The 23,510-nt window shown below is 48.7% G+C and overlaps 1 protein-coding gene and 1 long non-coding RNA gene across 3 annotated transcripts in view; one reads left to right on the top strand and one right to left on the bottom strand.

The window, feature by feature from the left end:
* Vstm2b (V-set and transmembrane domain containing 2B) overlaps positions 1-23,510 on the bottom strand; it is a 30,468-nt gene that overhangs the window by 6,713 nt on the left and 245 nt on the right. Inside the window, exons 2-5 of one of the 2 annotated variants that reach the window (XM_028892606.2) lie at positions 22,661-23,272; positions 21,949-22,133; positions 20,931-20,960; positions 19,283-19,760 (exon numbers count right to left, since the gene is read on the bottom strand). In XM_028892606.2, the coding sequence (XP_028748439.1) occupies positions 19,283-19,760; positions 20,931-20,960; positions 21,949-22,133; positions 22,661-22,742 (775 nt within the window). In that variant the 5' untranslated portion in view covers positions 22,743-23,272. The remainder of the gene's footprint in view (positions 1-19,282; positions 19,761-20,930; positions 20,961-21,948; positions 22,134-22,660; positions 23,273-23,510) is intronic. The other variant, XM_028892607.2, reaches the window with a different exon arrangement.
* LOC114708990 overlaps positions 22,070-23,510 on the top strand; it is a 55,830-nt gene continuing 54,389 nt past the window's right edge. The window contains exon 1 of the long non-coding RNA XR_005089969.1: positions 22,070-22,706. This is a non-coding gene — a long non-coding RNA (uncharacterized LOC114708990). The remainder of the gene's footprint in view (positions 22,707-23,510) is intronic.

The raw sequence follows: 23,510 nt of genomic DNA, 5'->3' as shown, positions 1-23,510 counted from the left end.
AACAGAGCCATGGACAGAAGCCTCATGAAATGGAGCCAAAATAAAAATTCCTCCTTTAAGTTATTCATGTTGGCTATATTGTCAGAGTGACACAAGGCTGACCAACACAGAGAACCCTGTGAGGGCGGCATTGGTATCCACATGTGGGTCTGGGATATCTGGTCTGTGTGGAAGGCTGGGAAACCTCTGACCCAACCACCTATTTCCTGATTCTGCAGGTTGAGAGCTGTGGTAGGGCTGGGGAAGGCTGGCCTGCTCAGCAGCTTGCACACACACACACACACACACACACACACACACACACACACCACTCAGCCAGGGGCTTTTCAGGGTTCCTCGCAGACTGCCGTTTTTGTTTTTTTCAGGCCTGGGAAGTGTAACTAGAGTTATGATATTTTGGGGTCACTAAGCTGATTCTGGCTTTGGTGGCCTGAGTGGGCTGGAGCTCATTTTGCGAGTTGGCGCTGCAGGCTTTGCCTGCTTGTGCCTCCTTCTGCAGAACTGTGCAGAATGGGGGCACATAGAATGCAGGCAGGTTGGTGCTGTCCCATCTGTCACAGGCAAAGCCATTCCACCCTTGAGCCTGGCTGTGATGTCAGGAGGACCCATGGAGTGTATGTCTGCAGCTGGGCCTCCTTCTATTGAGCACACTATGGTAACTATAAGCTGCTGTGTACTTTGTGAAGTTCTAGCCTGTCTTTTGAACAAAGACTTCTTGGCTGAAAAAGTTAGAGACCCAAGCCATGTACGCTGGATGGGGGCCCTTTGAGCGCTCATATTCAATTGTATTGCTTTCTTCTTTTGCAACCTCTATGAATGAGACAAAAGGGCTTCCCAAGGAGCAAGCTTGAACTAGAACATCCTCCATTCAAGGCTGGAGAGAGCCCTCCTTTTTCAGGACAGCTTTACCTATTGTTCCCTCTTACACGCTCTGAGGACCCTGCCATTCCAGCTGTACCTGCGTTCCCGCTGAGAGCAGCAGACCCACCCACCCCCACCTCAAGAGGAGAACAAAAAGGACATGGGCAACATCTTGGCCAAGGTCAATGTCACACATCATCCCTTCTTTACATATCATCCAGAAACCTCACCCAGTGCCAAGGCAGAGTCTGTCACTTCAGGAAACTGTTCTCCATCCTTCATCATGATTCCTCACCTCCCCTACTTCCTGCCTCTCTGGTTATAAACCCTATCTTCTGCAGAACCTAGCGACACAGTGAGGGACAAAGCGGCCCCCTGAGGGTGAAGTCTGGGTTGCAGAAGGGTGCAAAAATAAATTTTAATCTGACATATGAGAATTGGGAGAGTCCTAAACACATAGATTTTGGAAAGGCCCAGGCACCAGTACCCCTACTTTTACTTTTCCACTGAAGCTATCTTCCCTTTTCAGTAGGAATCTCTGAGTCCTTGCCCTCCTGACCCCCAACCCAGACCCAGGTGAGCTGCCAGACACCACCCTTGCCTCTGTGCAGTGGATTCCTGTGCAGCCTTTCTCATTCACACCCATCCCCACACCCTGCCATTTGTTGATGTCGAAGTTCACAGCATCTGAGCCAGCTCTGGCTCAGAACTGAGGAGGAGTCTGGCTTGGATCCCACTAGGTCTGTGCTTAGCTGTGCAGTGGGCAGGGGCAGGTCCCTTCCCTGACATGGGGCTGGCCCTCCTGGCAAGCTCAGTTCTCAGTTCCCCCACTGGACTCTACACGGGTCCAACTTGCTGCTGAGTGGGAAGATGGCAACATGCAAGGCTGCCTCCCCTGTTGACATTTTAATTAAAGCCTCTTCATGGATATTTATCTAAAGGGAGCCAGTGAGGAATAATTGAGCAATAAGGGAGTTTGTTTGGGTGGAATTCATTTCTGCCATAAAATTAATGTGTACTGGTAAGTGGGGCAAAAACTAGAAGCAACCAACTAATACTGTTGTATTTTAAAGGAAATAAGATGTCTCTTAGAGAAAAGGCATGGACTGCAGTTGTGCCTTGCTCGTGGCTTACTACTCATTCATCCTACCCAGGGCCATGAGGCTTCTTGCTTCAGCCAATTCCCTTGCTTCCCACCCTACTCAGTGGGAGGAGCCTATCTGCTACTGAAATATCTGAGTCGCTTTTTCTGCATTTCTTGGGTTGGAACCCAGGAGCTTTTACAGGCAGGTGCTCTCCCACTGAGTCACACCCCAGCCTCTTTCTCACTGGTGGAATCTATCATTGAGCCATGCTCTCTGTGTTCATATGACATTTTCACACACACACATAACACAATTTCTTGGGTGGCCACCTTAGTTGTTGGGTCCTTGCTAGCCTATTTATTTCAAAATGGGACCATGTCCCAAAGGATCCTTCCATGGAATCACTTAATTATAGTGGTGAGTGATCAGGCCCTTTCTCCACAGTCAGATGGCTGTGGGCAGTGGGCCACCAGAAGCCCAACTACAGAGGGCATGAGGGTGCTCAGCAGCTGACCATGCTGGGGCTGCCTCTCTGTGTGGGGGCCAGTCCTCATTCCCACATCCAGTTTGCTTTGGTTTAGTAATTTATGAGGCTATAGAGTGTTAATAGGCCCCCAAAATATTCTCAGTGCCCAGAAATGTGTTCTGCCTTTTGTGACCAGTTCACAGTGACCTTAGGATGTGGAACCTGTTTTTCCCTTTCATGGGTAAGATCTAGAGTTAGTAACATGTCTACTATTGCACAGCTGTGGGGAGGTGGTAGAGGGTTATGGGCAGGGGCTTCCTGGTATCTGTGAATTTTTCAGGTCTCCTAGATGCTGGAACCTCTTCTTAATCCTCTCCAGGAGACAGGTTTCACCTGCCCCCTTCCTTTCAGTGGATCAAGTTCCAGGTGAAGTAGACTCCCATATGCAGGCTACTTGTATGCACTCATTTCTCCTGCCCCCATGCCTTCAGTTAGATCATTTTCATTGTCAGGTCCCTGGAGTATACCAACCTTCCCCTGCTGAGCCCAGAGGTCCCCATAGATGACTCCAAGGTATCTCTGCCTCTGTTGGATATTGCCTCTGTACTGCCCCCTTCTCACCATATCAACTCTCATCTGGACACAGTCTCATTTAGTCTCATCCTCCACGCCCCTCACCCACCTGTCTTCCTGCTCCCAGGAGTTCCCTTCTGGCATCAGGTTAGAGACACACACCCCACCTTGTCCCAAGGACTCTAGAGCAAATTCAGTTTCCCCCAGGCTGTGCGTGGGTAGCTGTGGGTGTGTTTGCTTTCTGACACCCTTTTCTTCTGCCAAAGGGTGAGTCAGAGAGGAGAAACTGTGACTCAGCTGTGTGCCTCCCTGTTTCTGCATAGTGCCTGTGCTGTGAGAGTCAGTGTTTGTGGGGTGAATAGTTGAACACTCTCCTATGCCCTAGCTGCCCCCTGTGCAGCAGTGTCCAGATGCTCCATACACAGCCTCCACCTGGGGTTAAGAACCTGTTCTGGATCCCTAGGGAGCCAGGCTTAGCAACGTGACCTTCTAACTGACTATGACGCAGATACATCTTTCATGCACTTCAGACTCATTTCAACGTTTTTCTTTCACTCATTTCTTCCTGCATCTGTTCTGTCATGCAACATGCATTTTTTGTTGTTGTTGTTGTTTTTTATTTTTCGAGACAGGGTTTCTCTGTGTAGCTTTGCGCCTTTCCTGGGACTCACTTGGTAGTCCAGGCTGGCCTCGAACTCACAGAGATCTGCCTGGCTCTGCCTCCCGAGTGCTGGGATTAAAGGCGTGCGCCACCACCGCCCGGCCGCAACATGCATTTTTACAAGCTATTCAAAGTCCCTTCCATAGAAGGCAGTGCGTTGACGTGTACAATATTTTGTGGATTTTGTCTATTTCCAAATATATATGCATATATTATACAAAGTATATGTAATGTATATATATGTATATATATAATTTGTGCACATATTTTTACATGTTATTTGGACCATATCAACTGTATTTGAATATATTTAAATAGTAGAATTGCTTTCTCAAACTAATTACTACATGTAATCAAAACACCATGACCAGAAGTCTGACAAGGGATCAATGCATCTCCGTGGTAGAATACCTGTCCAGAATCCACCAGTGAGGGGCTGCAGGTGTAGTTCAGTGGTACAAAAGCTTGCCCAGAATGTGCAAGGCTCTTGATCCCCAGCACTACAATAAATTAACATGCAAATATAAATGCAGTTATTAGAAACAGAACCAAATGAAGCTGGCAGTGCGCAGCAGTTTACAGGATTACAAGAAACACGGTTTGGGAACACTTGCTCTAGGTTATCTGAGTCTATTTCCCAATGTGAAATGTGGACTTGAGGATGGATTCTGGAGTGTTCATGTTCCCATTACACTGACTGGAGAGTGGAGCTGGGGTGATGGATAAGTGAGTCTGGCCCTCCCTCAAACCTCTCACCCAGCTCATTTCCATTCAAGTTGTCTGGTGGTTTTTTCTCCTGTTCTGTATTCATGGCCCTCGAGTCAATGTCCAAGGTTTCCCCAAATCAGGCACAGAATGAGTGGACTCTCAATTGTTGCCCTGCTAAACAACAGAGGTCTGGGCTCCAGCCTCCCTATATTTCTTCCCAGAGCCAGGCCTGACAAGCACCTAGTATGTAGTATTGCTCCCAAGGCAGAGAAGAAGGTTAGCCCTGTGACCAGAACTATCAGCTTTATCAGGCCTGTTTTCCCATTTACAACCTCCCTCTGTCTTCTGTTTCAGGGATACTTGCATATTGTTTCTCACTGAGAACTTTCCTTTAGAAGCATAATTTAGCCAAAATGGTTAATACATTTTAATTGCCCAGGGATAGTGCTTGGAAAATTCTATAATATGTGCTCATTAAATAAAATTAGTGTCAATGAACTGCCCAGGTTGTGTCATGCATTAAAATACGACTCTAGAATAAAACACTTCATGAAATACAGCCTTGTGTATTTTCTTGTTACATTAATCTTTAAATCAAATACAATTAGTTATTCATCCACTCACCTGGAGACTATATGTTTTAATGTCTGAGAAGACAAACCTACAATGTCTTTTGATGACCATCAACAAGTCTGCGGCCAAGCTCTGTTCCCCAGATAACCCAGTGTCCAGTCACAGGAGGGTATACCTCAACTGTCTCAGAAGGCTCTCAGAAAGCTGGAGGTAATCTGTGGACTAGCTGTACCCCAGCTTTGCCCATCATATTGTCCTATCCTGTTGTTCAGAGGTAGACAAAGAACATGGGCTAGCATGGCATTCTAATTATGCTACTGCCTAGGACCTTTCTTTCTATGGCGTCTTTCCTGATACATGTTCCAGAAATTCCTCACCGAGGCTTGTTGGCAGCTGCAATCCACCCATCCTGCAAGATTCACCTGGTTCCTAACTCACCCATCTTCCCACTCATGTTTTATCCACAGATCCAATTGTCCTTTTGTCTATCCCCTTCCATCCAGCTACACACCCATTCCCTCATCTCTTCCCACCTACCCAGCAACTACTTTTTCCATCCACTTCAACTCACTCATCCATCTATGTATCCACCCATGTCCCCTTCCTCTAAGACCATTACCCATTGTTACAGCTTGGATTTGAAATTCTTCTGCCCCAAAGGCTCATATATTGAAGATTAGGCCCTCAATTGGTGGATTCATTCATTGAGAGGTGACTGGATCATGAGGGTCTGATCAGTGTGTTACTCCATTGATGGATTCGTAATTTGATGAGATTATTGGGAGGGAATGGACATCTTTGGAGGTGGGGTCTGGTTGGAGTTAGGCCACTGGAATGTTGCTTGGGGGAACTATATATTGTGCAGGCCTCGGTGACATGAAGTGAGCAGCTGTGCTCCAACATATGCTCCCACCACAGTTCTCTGTCCCACTTTGAATCTACAAGTAACTTTTGAAACCATGAGCCCCAAACTTTTCATTATTTAAATTGTTCTGTGTTGGGTACTTTTGTTGTCATGAGGAAAAAATAAAGGACTCCTTATACTCATTTACAAATCTCTCTTCCACATTTTACTACCTACTTGTTTTTCTTTCCAGTCCTGATACACTTACCCATTCATTCAACCATGTATCCATCTATCCATTCACCTATGCACCCACCCATGTATCTTCTCACCATTCACCTCATCATCCCTTCCCACACATACCATCCTCCTATCCATCATTCCATCCACTCACACTTCCTCATGATCATCCTGTCTCATGTCCACCCATTTACACTCCTTTCTATCAGCTCACCTACCAGATACTTGCTTTTCTACCTACCCACTCCACCTCTCATGCAGGCATCCATCCATCTACCTATTCATCTAACTAGCCCACACACTGTCCTCTCTTGGCACTGTCTTCCTTCAGCTACATTGCCCATCTCTGTCTCCACACTGTGGCTAGAGCCATCATCTCCAAAGGATTCTGCCTTGTTCCACCCTGTTTGTTCTTCAGAGGAAAGCAAAAGCCCTTGAAGTCTTACATGTTTGTCTTATTTAACCAATGAACTCTTTCTGACTTCTTGCTTTCTTTGCAGAGCCCGACTAAATCTTTGTCAAACCTTTGAATTTCCTGGCTATATGCTATCACAGGGCATTTGTACATGTTAACCCCACTTCCTGGAAGTCACTACCCTCTCTCTTTACATTGTCAAAAATAGTTTCTTTTCTTGGTGAGAGGAAGTCTCAGAGATTCATCCCATGGAATTGGTGTTTCCCTTGTCCCTCGAGTTTGGTGTCCCTCAAGTTATGCTTCTTGTCTTATTTGCAGTGATTCCTTTGAGCTCTAGAGGGTGCAGGGGACTGTACCAGACTACCCTCTAACTCCAGTGTGCCACCACTTCTTCTGCTTTTGTGGCTCTCTTAAGCTTTCCAGGGCTTGGTCGGGTACCTTCTTGCTGACTCTCCAAAGAAAGTCAATTACAGGCTTCAAACACAACAGGCACTCCTGTGTATTTGAACAGATAATGCCTGAGGAGTAGAGGAGTTGAACTTCCTTCCTCATGAAGCCCTTCCAGGCTCTATCCTCAGTTACTCCTCCTTGGGTGTCTTTAGAGGTCAGCAGGGCAAGAGCCATCATCCCCAGTCTGCAGATGACAGACTAGGTAGCTTGCAGCAGTCAGCTCACTGCACTTCCATGGCTCTCTTTGGGACTGAGACCTCTTATCTCTGCATCCATGGGGGCCTCTACCTTTAATTGTCCCCCTGAGACCAAGCCCTCCTCCTCCAACATTCCTAGCTACCAAAGGTCCTCCTCTGGGTCTTCCTCTAACATGGCACCTGTAGGAGTGGATTTTAACTTTGGGTGCATGGGTTAGTTTCTGTGTAGGACTCTCAGACCTCACTGGCTATATTCAAATTGTGCTCACAGGGTACACAGCTATCACTACATGTAAAAGACATCTGGTGGACATTGGTTTAATATGAATGAGTGAGTGAACTAGCTCCAGACCTATTGAGTACAGGACAGTGGACATACAGAAGCAATACTTTCTATTGCTCTGGCTAGGGTAGGTACTCAGCTAGGCTCACACTTCAGAACAGAGAAAGGAAGTGCTATGCTGTGGAGCCCAGAGACTATATCAGGGAACTTCGAGAAGTTCAAGTTTCAAATGAGGCCTTTAGTTACTAAGTCTTGGACACAATTCTCCCAACTACCAGCTATTCTGACCCACTTTTACGGTTATCTGAACATTAGATCACAGCTTTCCCCTCAGGTGGGGTGTCTCTCCTTTGACCCTGCCCAGTGCCTGTCATGAGGCATGGAGCAGATCAGGAACCACATCTCCAGCCCTGCTATTACATTAGTTCCCCTCCCTGGGCTTACTAAAGATCTTTCCTCTGGGCTAAGTGGCCATTTGTACAAAATCAATTGTAATAAGTTTCTATAAAGAATTGACATTACAGCTAGGTGATGGTGGCACACACTTTTAATCCCAGCACTCAGGAGGTAGAGGCTGGTGGATCTCTGTGAGTTCCAGGCCAGTCTGGTCTACAGAGTGAGATCCAGAACATCCAAGGCTATTACATGGTGAAACCCTGTCACATGAAAAAAAAAAAATGACATTAGAGCTACGGGTGATAGACCAGGGGTCAGTTGAAGGAGATGCTCTCTATCCAGTGCTGTCCAACACCAGGAATTAGACTGTGCTGGGTGTCTCTGCAGTGGCTTTCTGTGCCACTCAGAGGCAGGTTGATGTTGGCCTGAAAGAAAACGGGACAGGCCTTGTGGTTCCTCATGCAATCCATTCACACTCTGCTCCCAGCACATCCTGGCTGTAGCATCTTTATTCTGCTTTCTCACTTGTCCCTGGGTGCAATGTGACTCCTTATTGGCAATCTCTGGACACAGATACCACATTGAGAAAGATGGGCAGAGTCCTATACTAAAAACAAGATGCAGGAATACAGAGCAGACCTGATCCTATAAAGGTGGCTGGGAACCTGCCCATCACCAACACATCCACCACAAGGCATGGTGCTTCCCAACTCAAAAGTGGTTATGAGATGTTCTCCTAGATGATGTCATGTAGTGGGTAGCCGTTCCAGCTTTGACCTGGAAGTCCCAAGCCCCATTGAGGCTTTGGTAACTGTCACACCTACAAGGCAGGACTGAGAGAAGACCCTGAAGACCCGAGATCCAGATGTGCGGGCACTCTTGGTTCCTGGACCGAGGACACTGAAGGTAGACTGAGCAGAGTTCTCCAGAGAATACCACTGGACTACACTATACCTTTCCCAGACCCTGCAACCTATCCCTTCATTTGTAAGTTACCCCACAGAATAAACCTCCCTTTTAACTACGTGGAGTGGCCTTAATAATTTCACCAATAATGTCAGGCCTCTCCTATCCAGTAATTCAGATCTTCCCTCAAGGCTCTGTGGCTACCTAACACCATGAAGGGCCTTCTTCCTTCTACTTCCATCTGCCACAGAGAGGCAGTCATCTCCTGCTGTACAACACAGCTGTTCCTCCAAGCTTGACTTCCTTGCTCAGTGGCCTTACTACCTCTTACCATCACAATGGTACCCCACAAATGGCAGCCTGGGCAGCAACGCACACACAGCTACAGCACAAGTAAGGCTTCCCTAAGGAACCACTTTGGCATAGCCAGCCCTGCAGGGAACCTACTAGAATTGGGGTTCAGTTTTCTAGAGCATGAGAAACTGTGACAAAGCTGTTCTTGCTCACTAGGAGCTCAACTCATAGAAAATATCCCTAGACAGGCAGAGAAGACTAAGTGGTACCCACCCCATTTCCTATCCACCCTTCAAAAAATGGCAGAGAGAAGGTACACAACAGCTCCTTGAGCCATTTGCAAATGTTCCATACTTTCTGTACTGAAGGTCCATCAGCTTCCCAATCTTCCTTCCGCCACCATAAGCTCCATGAAGGTTAACTGGTGTATAGGAGGGAGAGTGAACTCATGAGGTAAATCTCACATTGAGTGCCTTGCTTGTTGGATGATCTAGACACTAAAAGACATTCTCACAAACTTTAGATGACAAGAGCCAACGTCTCCTAGTGTTTCCTAGATGCTGAGCTCTATGCTCTGTAAACATCCAATGATGGCTGATCATCACTGTTGACTTGAGTGAATTTGAAAGTTCCTGTGAGATTGGTGAGTCTAACTTCTGGGTGTGCCAGTGAAAGCACTTCCAAAAAGGAGTAATTAGGGGGAGGAGGCCCACCGTGATTATGGGTGGCACTATACCATGGGCTGAAGTTCTCATTGGGATAAATAGAGAGCCAGCAGAGCTGAGTACAAGAATCTCCCTTTTTCTCTGCTTCTCTACCCACCATAAAGTGCTATATTAGCTACTTTCTATTGTTGTAATAAAACACCATAATCAAGGTAATTTATGAAAGAGTTTATTTGGACTTATGGTTCTAGAGGATTAGAGTCCATGATGGTGGAGTAGAGGCAGCAAGACAGCAGGAACTAGATACTGAGAGCAGAAGCTGAGAGTCCACATCTTCTTGTGGGCCACAAGAATATATCATAGAGATTCACCTGTGTGTTAAAGCTGAACTTTGACTGGCCAAGGGTCTGTCAAAAGGCAAAGCCATTTATTATGAATATTTGGTGTTACCCAGCCTTTCAGCTGTCTTCTGCTATGAAATCCTTGGGTTCCCAGAACCTACTAAGTTACTAACTGCCCTGCTGAGCTTAGGAGACAAACTGGCAAAGCCTAGTTTCCTGTGCTAATATGAAGCTCAGACCAACCCCTCGCCTTGAGGAGACCTAGTGGTTCTCCAGAGCACTTTAACTGAGAATAAAAGAGGTTTTTACATATCAAGGTAAGAGATAAAACAACATTCCTGAGGAGGCAGGGAACCACATGCCCAGGGAAAGAAAGGATAGGTATTTTCTGTGGACAAAGACAGAACAGCATGGCGAGAGAAGAGAGGAAGACAGAGGTTCCTTAGAGGGTAAGCAGATCCCGGATAGAGTTTTCTGAGTGCCAGGAGTAGAGAGTAGCAGAGATGGAGAAAGAGGATACAGAGGATGAAGATGAGGCTGGAAGCATAGAAGTTAGTCGTTAGCAGGGCTATGAACTGGGGAGCTGGACGGAACTGCAGTTATGGAGACACGATTTCATCCCAGAGAAAGAAAGTAGATGGATATAGAGCTTGGTATGTCTAGTTATTCCTGCCTTGAATGCTTGGTGGAGCTATAGCTGAATTGATGTAATTTTATCTTAGAGGGAAAAAGTTAACAGACATAAGAACATAGTGTACGTAGATTTTTTTCCCCTGATACCCAACACCAGACATAGCAAAGCCCCTTTGGGCCCTGGGGAATCGATAACATCTTAATCCATAAGCAGGGAATAGAGAGTGAACTGAGAATGGAGCATGGTTTTGAACTTGTTCCTCCAGCATGGCCTATCCAAACAGCACTACCAACTGGGGATCGAGTATTCAAACATCTGAGCCTATGGGATTATTCTCATTCAAACCACCATATGAACCAATGCCTCTTAAATTGAGCCAAAAATAAATCCTTCCTTGTTTTGTCAGGTGTTTCATTCATTTAATTGTGAAAATTAACAGATGACCTCCTCTGAGGCAGGCAGCCTGGGACCTGGTTCCCCACAGAGGAGAGTACATGGCAGTGATGAAGCCAAGATTCCAACTCACACAGGTGGACATATCAGGAGGAAATGTGATGCTTATGAAAGGAACATTGAATACTGTGACTCTGGGTGGTTGAAGCTCCAAGGCCCAGAAATAGAATTTGTTGGCAAGTAAACCTGGTTTTGCCTGCAGATGAGTTAGCTGAACAGCAGGAATGGTTAAAATGTCAGGGGAACCAATGAAGTGGTTACTGATGGTAGCTGTCTCTCCCTTCCAAGCTATCCTAGTACTTATTGGGTTTGTGTTTTGAGTCTACAAGGATGGGTGGCATGCCAGAGAACTGACTGACCCAGATCCTTCCCCTGCCCTTACTCACTAACAGCACAGGGTGGACAATTTGATGCTGGTAGGACATGTCCTGTTGACAATCAGCCTTCAAAGACTCCTGAGTGGTCAGAACATTGTGGCAGTCCGCTGACAGGATGGCCACTTCTGAAATGGATGGAGGACCCTTGAACTTGGAGTGAGTAAGAAGTTCTGAAATGTCCACTTTGGCTTCTATTTTGGTTTGATGTGAAATGTTCTTGGTTGTCAGCTGGTGACACTGTCCTAAGGTTGAGGAATGGAACCTTTGGGATGGGAGGCATGGCTGAAGGAAGTGGGTCAATGAAAGCAAGCCTTGGAGGCTTATAGCCCAGCTCTTCTTCAAACCTGAGCTCTCTCCTTCCTGTGTGTGAAGCCACTGGTCCCCAAAACAGAGCGTCCAGCTGCCACATTTTTCCTGCCATGATTGACTGAACCCTCTGAAACCCTGGAAACAAATGATGCTTCTATCAGGCATCTTGTCACAGTGCTGAGAAAAGTCACCAACACAGCTTCCTTCTTATTTTGAACAGACATCTGGCACCAAAGGAAGTCTACTAACAGGACAGTAACAGCAGCCCATTTTAGCCAGTCTAAAGTATCTAAGATGTTTTATCCTAGATGGTGATAATGACAGAACAGGAAATCTAATTGTTTCAAAGACATGCTCCATCTGAGCATGTTTTGGGGGCAGGCCTGTGCCTCAAGGGCTGTTGCAGGAAGGACATAGGCAGGCTCCAATCTTACACTTCAACAAGTTACTGAGGGCTTCCCATGGACAAGTGCTTCCCTCAATCTGCTCCATCACTCAGTGCTCCATATGAGTCAAACCCTAACCTTGGAGGCTCCCAAGGGAGTGATCCTCTTTGGTATTTACATGAGCCTCTTCCTTTAAACTACCAAAGCCACCAGACTAATTTCCCAGGAAGCACCACTCTGAAAAAGGTCTTCCCTACGGAATAGGTAGGAAGAGGGAGGAAGTATAGGACTGGCTCACTCTCAGCTTCCCTGCAGACTTCTCACTTCTCTAGATGACTTTGCAAGAGATACCCGGGAAGCATTGTCAAAGCACAGGGGAATAAAACAGATAATACGTTTTCCCCCTGTGCTGCAAAAATATCTTAAACCCTTGCTAGCATCCCCATAAAGTCCAAGGTTTAGGCCACAGGCAAGCCCTCATCACTGTCCACATGGAGCAGGACTAATCAATATCATATTACAGAAGCACTTGACCCCGTTTATCCCTGTGGATGCTTGGGGAATCCTTAACATTCAGAGCTTTAAAAATGTGCTCCTGGTGAATTTAATGAGTAGCTCCTTAGTGGTTTGGCTCCTCGTGACATTTAGAAACTCTGGCGCTTGGCTTTTCTCTTGGGGGCTGCCATTCCTGTGGACAAAAGGGTCTGGGCTCCAGCAACAAACTGGAGAAGGGGCTGTGTTCTTGGGGATGAAAGGAGGCAGCCAGAGTTAGGGAAAATTGCTGTGGATAGTAGGGGTGGCAGCAGCAGGCATATGTGCTCAGTAAAAGGTAAGTATAACTATGAATAATCATTACACTGCAGGAGCAGCTGGTATTTATCGGGGATCTCTAATACAAGAGAGAAGACTAGGCTGTGAGCTGATTGGCCACTCATGAGTAGATGTAAAGAACAAAGCCATTCCATTCCATAGTCCATCATAGGGAGCTGGACAGGGAGCAATAGTAGAATCTAGAACTTCTCTGGGCCTCACCTAAGCTAAGAGAACATCATCCCTAACTGATTTTTCAAGCCTGGAGATAGATAGTCTGCCTGCAGGAAGCCTCTCCTGATTGCATCAATAGTCCATCGCAGCCATTTCTAGTCCCCACTCATGGAAATCATGAGGCTGGTCTGGACAGAATCCCAGTGGTTGGCTGAGAGGGAGAGAGTCTTCTGTCACTGATAAGACACGACTTTGCCACTATTCAGGAAGATGCAGATGTCTCTTGCCAGCTGTGAGCCTCTAATAGTCCTTTCACATAGTCCTTTCATTTTTTTTCTCCCTCGGGATGCTCAGTGAGTGCCTCCCTCATTTGACATCCTTTACCAGGCTTATTTCCTCCTTCCAGATATGAGGTCCTTAATGTCACATCAGAGCTTGAAGGAAGAGCAGACTATTTACAATTATGGTTTACAAGTCCTCCTGGGCCCAGAGTTCCTGGCCTTGTTGTTGTAGCTGGGGATTCTGCAGCATTTTGATTCTCTGGCACTACCCTGATACCACTGTGCCAGCTTTGTCGTCTACCCAGGGCACAGGTTAAGGTTGGGTGAGTGTTTTCACTTCAGTCACAAACCCATTTGGTCATGGTTTATGGTTGCCATGGCAACACCCAAGGATGTTCCCCACTGGATGGCTCCCAGAAGAAACAGCCTCTGCAACATTGAACACCACAGTCACACCCATGGCCTTAGCTGTCCTATCCCCATTAACTGAAGTACTGGGAGCATCTAGTTCTCTGCATCCAGACACACCCAGCAAGGCTTGTGGTGCTTCTCCCCCATTACTGGAGCTCTGAGGCTAGTTACAGGTCATTCACTACAATCAGGTCCCAAGGTCCCTACAGAAAGAAACCTCTTGCCAACATGGGAGTCTTTCTGTTGTAAACTATATTCTTTTTTGAGGCTGGGCTGCCCTTCCTCCATTAGAAGTGTTTAGAAGATACTCTGTCTCCCCCAGCTTTCAATGGCAACCAGCAGGAAAGTGTTCTTGACAGTGGATCAGCATTCACAGGAGTAGCCAGATTGGCTCACACAGTAAGGAAGGGACACAGCCTTCTCAGCTCTTCTCTGCTTTGCTAATCCAATCCATGGTTATTTTAAGCATGTATACTAAAATGTCTCTTGACAAATGAGACATAAAACAAATGAGTTGTTTTTTTTTTTTTTTTTTTTTTTTTTTTTTGGTTTTTCGAGACAAGGTTTCTCTGTGTAGCTTTGCGCCTTTCCTGGAACTCACTTGGTAGACCAGGCTGGCCTCGAACTCACAGAGATCCACCTGCCTCTGCCTCCCGAGTGCTGGGATTAAAGGCGTGCGCCACCACTGCCTGGCACAAATGAGTTTTTAAAACAAACTTTTAGTGCAAATGCATACATGGCCATGCTGGGTACAGGTGAGTAGAGAAAAGGTTTTCTTTCCTGGCTGAGGAGTAGGAAAAGGGCAATGTGGCAATGCTTTAAGCAAGTTGCCCTGTTACTCTTTCCTGGCAATGTTGAAATAGCTCATTTCACAAATTCGGGCATTTGAAGACATTTTAGGATCAACTATGTATGTAACTATATGGAGAGGTGGTTGGGCCACCCTTGAAGTTGTTGATCTGAAAAGGCTAGGATGCACTACACCAAGGCTGAGGTGACACTTTCAGTCCCCTGGGTCCTCCCTTTGCCCTTCTTCACTGTGCTCTAAGCCGGGGCTTACCTCTCTAGACAGCTTCTCTCGATGCCCTTGTCTTTGGCTTTCAAAAGGCTAATAAGAGGACAAATCAGAAACATGCAAGAAAGAAATCGGGTCGTTTTGGGGTCATGAAAAGCCAACTGGGACCCTCCATTGATACTTTGAGACCACAGAATTGATCTTAGAACATTGTTCCCCAGCTGCTCTGACTTCTGCCAATTTCATTTGCCCCTCGCCCCTTCGGTATCACATAGACACTAACAGCTCCTGTTGCTGCCAGTTCTGGGGATTTGCAACCTTCCTCTGCTGGCTGGCCTAACCCTGCCTTCATCTTCATAAATACCCTGTGCCAATGCCCCTCACTGACTCTGCTTGACTGTGCCATCTGCTCTACCGGTATCCTGACTGAGAAGTACTATAAACATGTCTGTCTGTTAACCGAGAACAATGGGCCTCTCTGGCTTAGATCTGTGTGCTGGAAAGAAGCTAGGGAGGCAGACTCAGAATATGCTGTAGTCTCTTGCTGTTGGGGCCTCTGAGATATTCCTGAGCCTGCTGTCTGTCTCCCTGGGGACCCAGAGCTGGAGTATCCAGCCAGGGAGTCTTGCAGAAGGTTAGTAGCAACAATGAAAACATTCTAAAGGTTTCAACCTCACCCACTGGGAATGGTTCTCTCCTTTGAATCAAAGCTGTTAGGTGCATTTGCAGATTAAAGGTCATATGTCCCACTTCTCCAGACTCTGAGTGGGATACCTGGGTACCTACAACTAAGTGGCTTTCCCAAGGCCTTCCTGAAGAGGGCACAAGGATAGGGGAAGTGCATAGGCTTGCTGAATTCATCTGACCCCCTTTCATCCTCAGGAGGGAGCTGGAGAGAAATCAGGGCTTGATCTGAGGTATGCTTCTTCTTGGCTTGTGTAGAAGCTGGCAAAGTTTACTGAGTAATGGAAATATCAAGAGCAAGACAGTGCAATAGTATTGCGCCAGCTTCCCTGAAGGGAGCTCAGTTGCCTGTGCTTTCAGAATGGCAGTGAAAACTACTGTCCCTCACAGGAAAGACAAACAAAAATCCCAACCTGGTTGCCACCCTGACCTCTGTGGCATAAATGTAGGGCCCTGTGACTGGCAGGCATCCAAGACCGCACCTGCTGTCAGATAGCTCTGACAACTCTGCTGTCAGAGTGCTCCTGCAAAGACCTATGTCTTTTTGGATGCAGTACATCATCCCAGTCCAGGGATGAATTCTCTGTTGTGCGGGAGAGGACCTTTTGGAGCATCCTCACTTGCTCATCCAACTCCAGTAGCTAACATACAGACTGGCCATGCTTGGTTCTCAAGGCCAGTGTAGCTCTCAAGGGCCAGGCACTAGCAAAAGAATAGGAGTTTCAAACAGGAGTGAGCTCATGTCCTTGATCTCAGTACAGTTTCATGGGTATGGCCAAGTTCACTCTTATGAATCTCAAGTACATGAGATTTCCGGGTCAAAACCTCCAATCAACTCTGTTAGTGTCATTCATCTCTTAAGGCCTCTCTACAGCTTGGTCTCCAGCTGCCAGCTTATTCATTTTTTCCTCCTTTCCTCTCCATCCAGAGCAGCTTAGGCCACAGCAATGACGATGAGCATGTATGCACAGAAGTTCCCACATTGAGCTCCCTCTCTCTATGTACCTAGCCATGTTGGGCTGCCTCACTGTGGTCCAGAAGCAATGGAATATCTGAATTGGAAAGTCTGAAACCATGAACCAAGTTGTTTCTTAAAGCGTTCCAATTTGTTACAATTGCAAAATCAGACTAATACACTACTCATTTTACAGAGATGCTAAAGCACTTACCTAAAGTCACATACAAAGGCTTAGATGCCATAAACATAACTCTTATCTGGGCTTTCATATTGTCTGTTTTGTCACTGCTCTTAGGAACAGTCCAGAAGTTTGTTCCACTCTACCACATATACTTATTTCCTACTTTCCAAGAGAAAAGGGCAGAAGGGTCTTTTAATCAGCAGCAATTAAGCCAATCATAGCAAGAGTCAATAAACACTTTCCTAACACACCCAGTTTTGCTATATAGAGACTGTCAGTTCTTTCAAAAGTGTGCCCTCTTCCATTGCAGAGAGATGAAGCTGGAAAACAGTTGTCTAGACAACTGGTACATTTCCTCCAAACCCTTGCATCTATGTGGGGTCACATGGTGGTCAGTGGATGAGGGCAGATATCCTCATCTGGTCCTTAGAAACCCAACCTGCCATTCCTGAATGACTTTCTCAGAGAAAATGAAACACTACAGAAGTATGGTTGGAGTGACACTTTCTTCAGTTTCTCACAAATATTGCACACATACAGCTACTCTAAACATATATGAAATAAGTGAATTCACTGTGCACCATGCATACCTTGTAGCTTTAGGGATCCATTCTCTGCTAGAACTGGGTCAAAAGGACATTTCTATCTCTATTCCCTTATATGCTTATATGCTTCTATATGTTGCTTCCCAGGGAGACTTTTGGAGCTGCTTGCTGGAGCTAATACAGTCTGCCAGCCAAGATTTCTGAATGACTAAACAGAATATGTCATTCCCAAGCCGGGCGGTGGTGGCGCACGCCTTTAATCCCAGCACTCGGGAGGCAGAGCCAGGCGGATCTCTGTGAGTTCGAGGCCAGCCTGGGCTACCAAGTGAGCTCCAGGAAAGGCGAAAAGCTACACAGAGAAACCCTGTCTCAAAAAACCAAAAAAAAAAAAAAGAATATGTCATTCCTACCCCAGGACAAGATATGATGCAACAAGACCATAAATTTGGAGTGTGTTGAGCTACTGACATTTTGGGGTTTGTCATAGCACCTAACATTATCTTAAATTAATACAGATGGTACAAAATCCCAAGTTAAAGAGAAGAACTGGAGGTTCTTTGGAGCTAATCCATCTTTTCATGGCTTGGAGGGGGGTCTTTTAGGTCGGTGGAGCTAAAAGTAACAAAACACCTTCTAATTTCCAGAGGATAAGGACAAAACACCTTCTAATTCCCAGAGGATAAGGACAGAGTTAAGTTTTCCAGAGGAGAGACACACAGTAGATTCACACAAGGAAGATGAAACAGAGTAAGCTGCTGTTACCGTGTGTGTGTGTGTGTGTGTGTGTGTGTGTGTGTGTGGTGTGTGTGGTGTGGTGTGTGTGTGTGTGTGTGTGTGTGTGTGTGTGTCACAGAACAGACTCTGCTGGGGGAGATACAGTGCAGTCTCGTAGGAAGACATAGCACAGACTATCATGAGGGACACACACACAAAGCAGTTTCCTTAGGAGGAGGGAGACACAGTACAGTCTCCCACAGGAAGAGTAACTAAGGGAGAAACAAGGCTGAATTGATGCTCAGAATGGACCAGCTGCTTCCAAATGTTCAAGGGCTTAAGGATCAACAAGAGGGTAGAATAAAAGGTGATGTGAGGCCTATCCCCTCAGATTCAGTGAGGACAGTCTAGGAGCCTGCATGCTTAGTTTGCAGCAGTAAATGAACTTTGAGAGCAGCCAACCTGGGGGCAAGACAGTGCCCTAACCCATCAGTGCTCTATGACTCTCCTAGACTTACAGGTTGTAATACCAGTAGAGATTCCCTTCATGGGAAATAGGCAGTGCACAAGACAGAGAAGAGGGGTTCAGGCAGGGGGTGAATTATTTAAAATCAGACACTAGGAGTGGACATTGAAGGTGGTCTCCCTCTGAGTTGGGTTGGAGAGGGGGGCTTCTTAGAAGAAGAGGTACTTGGCACAGTAGTTAACAGCTTTTCCCGGCATGCTAAATCCTCACTACCTCTATTTAACATCCCTCAAGGGCCTATCTTCTATTCTGAGAATTCCTAACCTCAGCTCCTTGCCTCCCCAGATTTCAGCTCCCTAAGAAAGTGGGTATCAACCTCCGTGTGCTTTCATAACTGGTTGAGGGCCCCATCTTCATCTCTCTTCCCTCTGGAACCAAGAAGTGGAAGTCTGATACACATTTACAGAATTTACAGCTGGATATAAGGCCACACCTAGAAGTCACTGAGCAAAGGCTACACAGCCAAACCATCTGAACCTTGTAGGACAGTTCAGTGCTACCAATCAGCAAAGACAGACAGCTCTCTGCTTCCACTGTTTTCTTCCTCTCTCAGAAGGAGCCAGTACCCCACCTGGGGAATATCCTTCAAAACTTGAGGGGCTGAGAGTACAGCTCTCAGTGCTGCCCAAAAGATGATGCCTTACAATCCAGTCTCAGTGCCAGGCTAGGCAGCCCGCACAGTCATGAATATACTTGGTAGGATGCTCCAACAGGCTAAGAATCAAGTCTGGGAAAACACCCAGAGAATACAAGAAAGGCGCTCCTGGCTCACACAACTGCAGCTGCAATAAGACTATCTAACTATATCCCGGCCAGTCCCCTCCCTCTCCTGTGCGTAGACGACTCCTCTGGGGCCCTGCCCTTACCGGAATCGTGCCTCTGGCGCAGAAGGACTGCCTGGCCCGATGGCGGTGACGCTGATGAAGCAGCAGCAGCAGCTGCAGCAGTGGTGGTGGCTGTGTGGGTCGCAGAGGCAGCAGCGGCAGCAGCAGCAGCCTCTGGAACTTCTGGTATAGCAGGAGGGCTCCCAGGAAGTGCATTCTTGTCGCCGTGCCGGGGTTCAGAGGTGGTGCGGGCAGTGGCGCCTGTGTTACTGGAGCTGACAGCACTGGGGGCTCCGTGTCGACGCGGGCCACTGCTCTGAATGTGGGACACGGCCTCAGCAGCCTGCATGTTGGGCGGTGCAAAGCGCGACAGCACGCGCAGCAATGCCTGGGCCTTGTGTTCCTGAGTGTCATCGTCGCTGTAGTCCGACACACGACACTCATAAACTCCTTCATCCTGCAGTCGTACAGCAGACAACCGAAGGCGGTGCGAGATGTCATTGCCCTGGACACGCACGGTCTGTAAGACAGCCCGGTTAGAGGCCTGACCAGTGAGTTCCACATCTGCTTTGGTGACTGGGACTCTTGGTCCCCCTATCACTGTGCCAATAGCAACCAATTGCCATAGCATTCCAATATTGCCTAACACCTCAATACATCTGAACTCGTGGCACTCTGATTTCGGTTCTGCCTAGACACCTTGTTGCTTGTGCAAGGTGTTGGGTCTCCAATTCCCAGCTATCTCAACTCACATTTACTCTTGCTTAAGGTTTCCCATAATTTCTCCTTCAAAACGTAACTTTCCACAACTTGCAAGAAATTTCAGGTTGGGACTAGATGTCTCTGACCATCTACATCCTTCCTGCACCTCAATGCCCAGGCTAACTGCTCTGGGTCCTCCTACACTTACCCTAAATCATGCTCACTTTTACTTAGAATCCAGAGATTCTGGGGTGTGTCCATCTTGCCTGTAGCATCCACAACTACACATCCCCTGTCCTGTAATTTACAGCTAGCTCCTGCCTTGCTTAAGACTGACCACTTGTTAGGATCCCTGACAAAGCCCTCTTGGAGTGGTGGAAATCTTAAGACTCTCACCAAACACAGACACAACTCCTCACCTCTGAACTGGGCCTGCAAAGAGGCTTTGGTTGTTTTTAGGCCCCGCTACTTCCATGTTCCAGCTTTACAAACCCTATACCTCCTCACCGAGTAAGAAACAGCCCCCAGGAGCCTACAACTATGCTATCTGCGAAGGAGGAGATGGTTGAGCGGCGGGTGCTCCTGGAGATCCTGGTGAGTGTGTAGGGTGGGGCACGGTAGGCTGGAGAAGCTCGCAACCTGAGCTAGAAGCCACACCCGAGATCTTGGAAAAAATGACAGCAAAGGAAGTCAAGAGCAGGTGCACGCCGGGGGCCTGAGCAACCCTGCAGAGGAGGGAGAGTTTTACTGGTGAGAATCCTACAAAGTTGAGGGACTCGGATTTGGACCCTTGATTTACACAAAAGACAAGCTAATTCATCTACTAGCGACAGATGGCGCCCAGATACACCGTGTAGCCCTCAATGCTTCCCTGTGGTAGCAAAGCTCGCACTGCTTGGCGGCAGAGGCTTTCTAAAGGGGAGGGAGCTGCCCGGCGCAAAGCGGCCAGAAGGGGTCTCCCGTGGCCCACGCTGGGCTCCACACTTACGCTGATTTTAGTTGCATCCTTATTTGTTACCTAAAATGCAGAGGGGGAGGGAGAGAGAAAGGAGGGAGGGAGAGAAAGAGGGAGGGAAGGAAGGAGGAAGGGAGAGAGGGAGGGAGAGAGAGATTGATTAAGCTGGTGGCATTTGTACACGGGAGACTCTGCCCTGTCTTTGATAAGGGGACTTTCTGCAGGTGGGCTGGGAGCTGAGCCACCTGAATTGTGGCATGGTAGCGGGCACTGGATACATTAGCAGGTTTGGCTAAGCAGTGGCTGCCCTGACACACACCTGTCTCCTTGGGAGAGTAGTGGTACTGGATGGCCAAGAGAGTGCAAAGGAGGGAGTCTTATTTCCTACTAACTTCCTATAAATCCTCCACTTAACTTGCAAATGTGAAAAACTGGATGGAGTGTCCAGCATCACTGAACCATAACAGTCTGGTATGTGTGGATATGGGCCAGAGGAAGATGAGAACAGGAACTCTGAGTGGGATCCTGGGAACACTGTAGGTAGGTGAATGTGTGAGTGCTTGTGTGGGTTTTGGGGCAGAGTGCAAGATTTTCCAGCTACTGAGGGTGGGGTAGCCCCTCAGATACTTGTTCTCAGATACCGTATTCTCTACCATGTAAATGCAATCTGGAGGAGTTGAACCCGGTGGCCTTGAGCCCTAACACCTTGGGGTGGCAGAGGAGAGCCTGGTAGAACCAAGTGATCTTCTTTCTCCAACCAGCACCCATCAGAGTATAGTCCCAAAGCTAGCGAGCATGAGCAGCCAAACTGGATCAGGTGTGGGTTTTTAAGGGCTGGGCGTGAAGGGTGAAGGGAGTTCCCTGAGGTTGCAGAGAAGGAAGTGGTGTAAAGAACCAACAGCCTCTGAGGACATCGGCCGATTTTGACGATGCTGTAGAGCTGCAGAGAATGGGAGGTGGCTGCGCGACAGGGCGGCGCCCTGTATGGGTAACCCTCACTTCCCCTGGAGGGAGCAGGGTAAGCACGGGTGCCATTTGGGCAGCATGTTACCTTGCTCCGGGCGCCTGGCACGCTGAGCGCCAGCTCGTGTAACAGCTCCCGGGGAGGTTCCTTAAGGTACCACCACTGAATCTCCAGCGAGTATGAGGTGGCTCCGCTGGCCCGGAACGCGCAGGGCATTTCGATATCGTCTCCCTCCCGCACGGTTACATCTTGGGGGACTTCGGTGAATGTAGCTGGGGGCGGGAGAGAGAGGCGTGACCAGATGAAAGGCGGGGGCTTGGGACAACCCGAGGCTGAGGCGGTCGATCTGCTCTCCGGCCTTGGGCTCCCCCAACTCCTGTCCCCAGCTACTGTGCGGCCCAGGGCGGGAGGCGCCAGTAAAGTTCAGGGAGCAGCTGCAAGGCGGAAGCAGAGATCCGCCACTTGCTGCAGGCTGCTTCCCTCCGGGTCGTGCAAAGTGCTGGGCAGATAGGGCCGCAGCACTGGAGCCTGGCTGGGGCGCGCCAACTTTAGCTCGCTGCAGGCCTCCTTTGCTTGGCGGGGGGCCCGCGGAAAGACTAAGAGGACTCAACAACCGCGGCGACCCTCACCTGCTCTCGTGCCCCTACCCACTCCCAGCCTGGGTTGCACACCCGGATCGCTGGAGACCGTGAAGCCTGCCGCTTCCTTTCCTCCTCGGCTGTAGCCAAGCTGGCAGACTTCGGTGGCCTCAGCAAAGGATCCCTTGAGCCCATCGCGGCCGCGAAGTTCCCGCGCTCACCGTCGGCGACGAAGAGCAGCAGGCCGTGCAGCAGCAGAGGCGGCAGGTATCCGAGGGCGCCGAGCCGGTTCCGCTGTTCCATCTCCCGCAGGGTTGCGGCGGCGGCGGGGGCCCGGCGCGGAGAGGCGGCGGCGGCAGCAGCGTGGGCTCGGCTCCGGCTTGAGTTCGGGCTAGGACTTCTCGGAGCCTGCCATGGCCCGGCACGGCGCCCCCTCCCCTGGCCGCCGCCGGCCGCCAATCAATCCGGCTTTCTTGAGGACTAGCCGTGCGCGGGTCAGGCGGGGGGCGCTGCGCTGGGGGCACAGGAGACGAGGTCCTGCCAGGAGGCTCCCTTAGTCGGTACCTCCTTCGGTCCGGTGGGTCACAGGAAAATGGGGAGTCCGCAGTTCAGTTTCTGCCCGGCGGGCCGGGCAGTAGCCGGGCAGCGCCAGGACCCATCCTTGGAGAACCGGGTGAGTGCCTGAGAGCTACCAGCTTCTGCTTCCCGGTCTCCTGGCTGGGCTCCCGGCTGCCACCTCCTCCGGCTCCCGCCGAGCTCTCCCGCCGCCGCCCCCGCCGGTTTCTTCCCGGCTCTCCGCAAGGCGAGTGGGCGCTCAACCGCGGCGCGCAGACCTGGCGTCCGACCCAGCGCAGCACGGGGAGAGCGGGTCCGGCGTGGCCGACCCGCAGCCAGAGAGAGGCGGGGAGAGGGGGAGGGGAGAAAAAGGGAGGGGGCGGTCAGTGGATGGGCGGCGAGCAGCCTCCTCGGCGGCTTCACCCCCGCCCTCCCCTCCTAGTCCGTCCCGCCCCCATCCCATTGGCCCCCATCCCTCCGCGGGGTCACTAGAAGCGACTACGGTCTTTCTGGCAG

This window comes from Peromyscus leucopus, chromosome 1 (genome assembly GCF_004664715.2).
Source record: "Peromyscus leucopus breed LL Stock chromosome 1, UCI_PerLeu_2.1, whole genome shotgun sequence".
NCBI classification, from domain to species: Eukaryota; Metazoa; Chordata; class Mammalia; order Rodentia; family Cricetidae; genus Peromyscus; species Peromyscus leucopus.
This window is presented reverse-complemented; position numbering and strand designations above follow the sequence as displayed.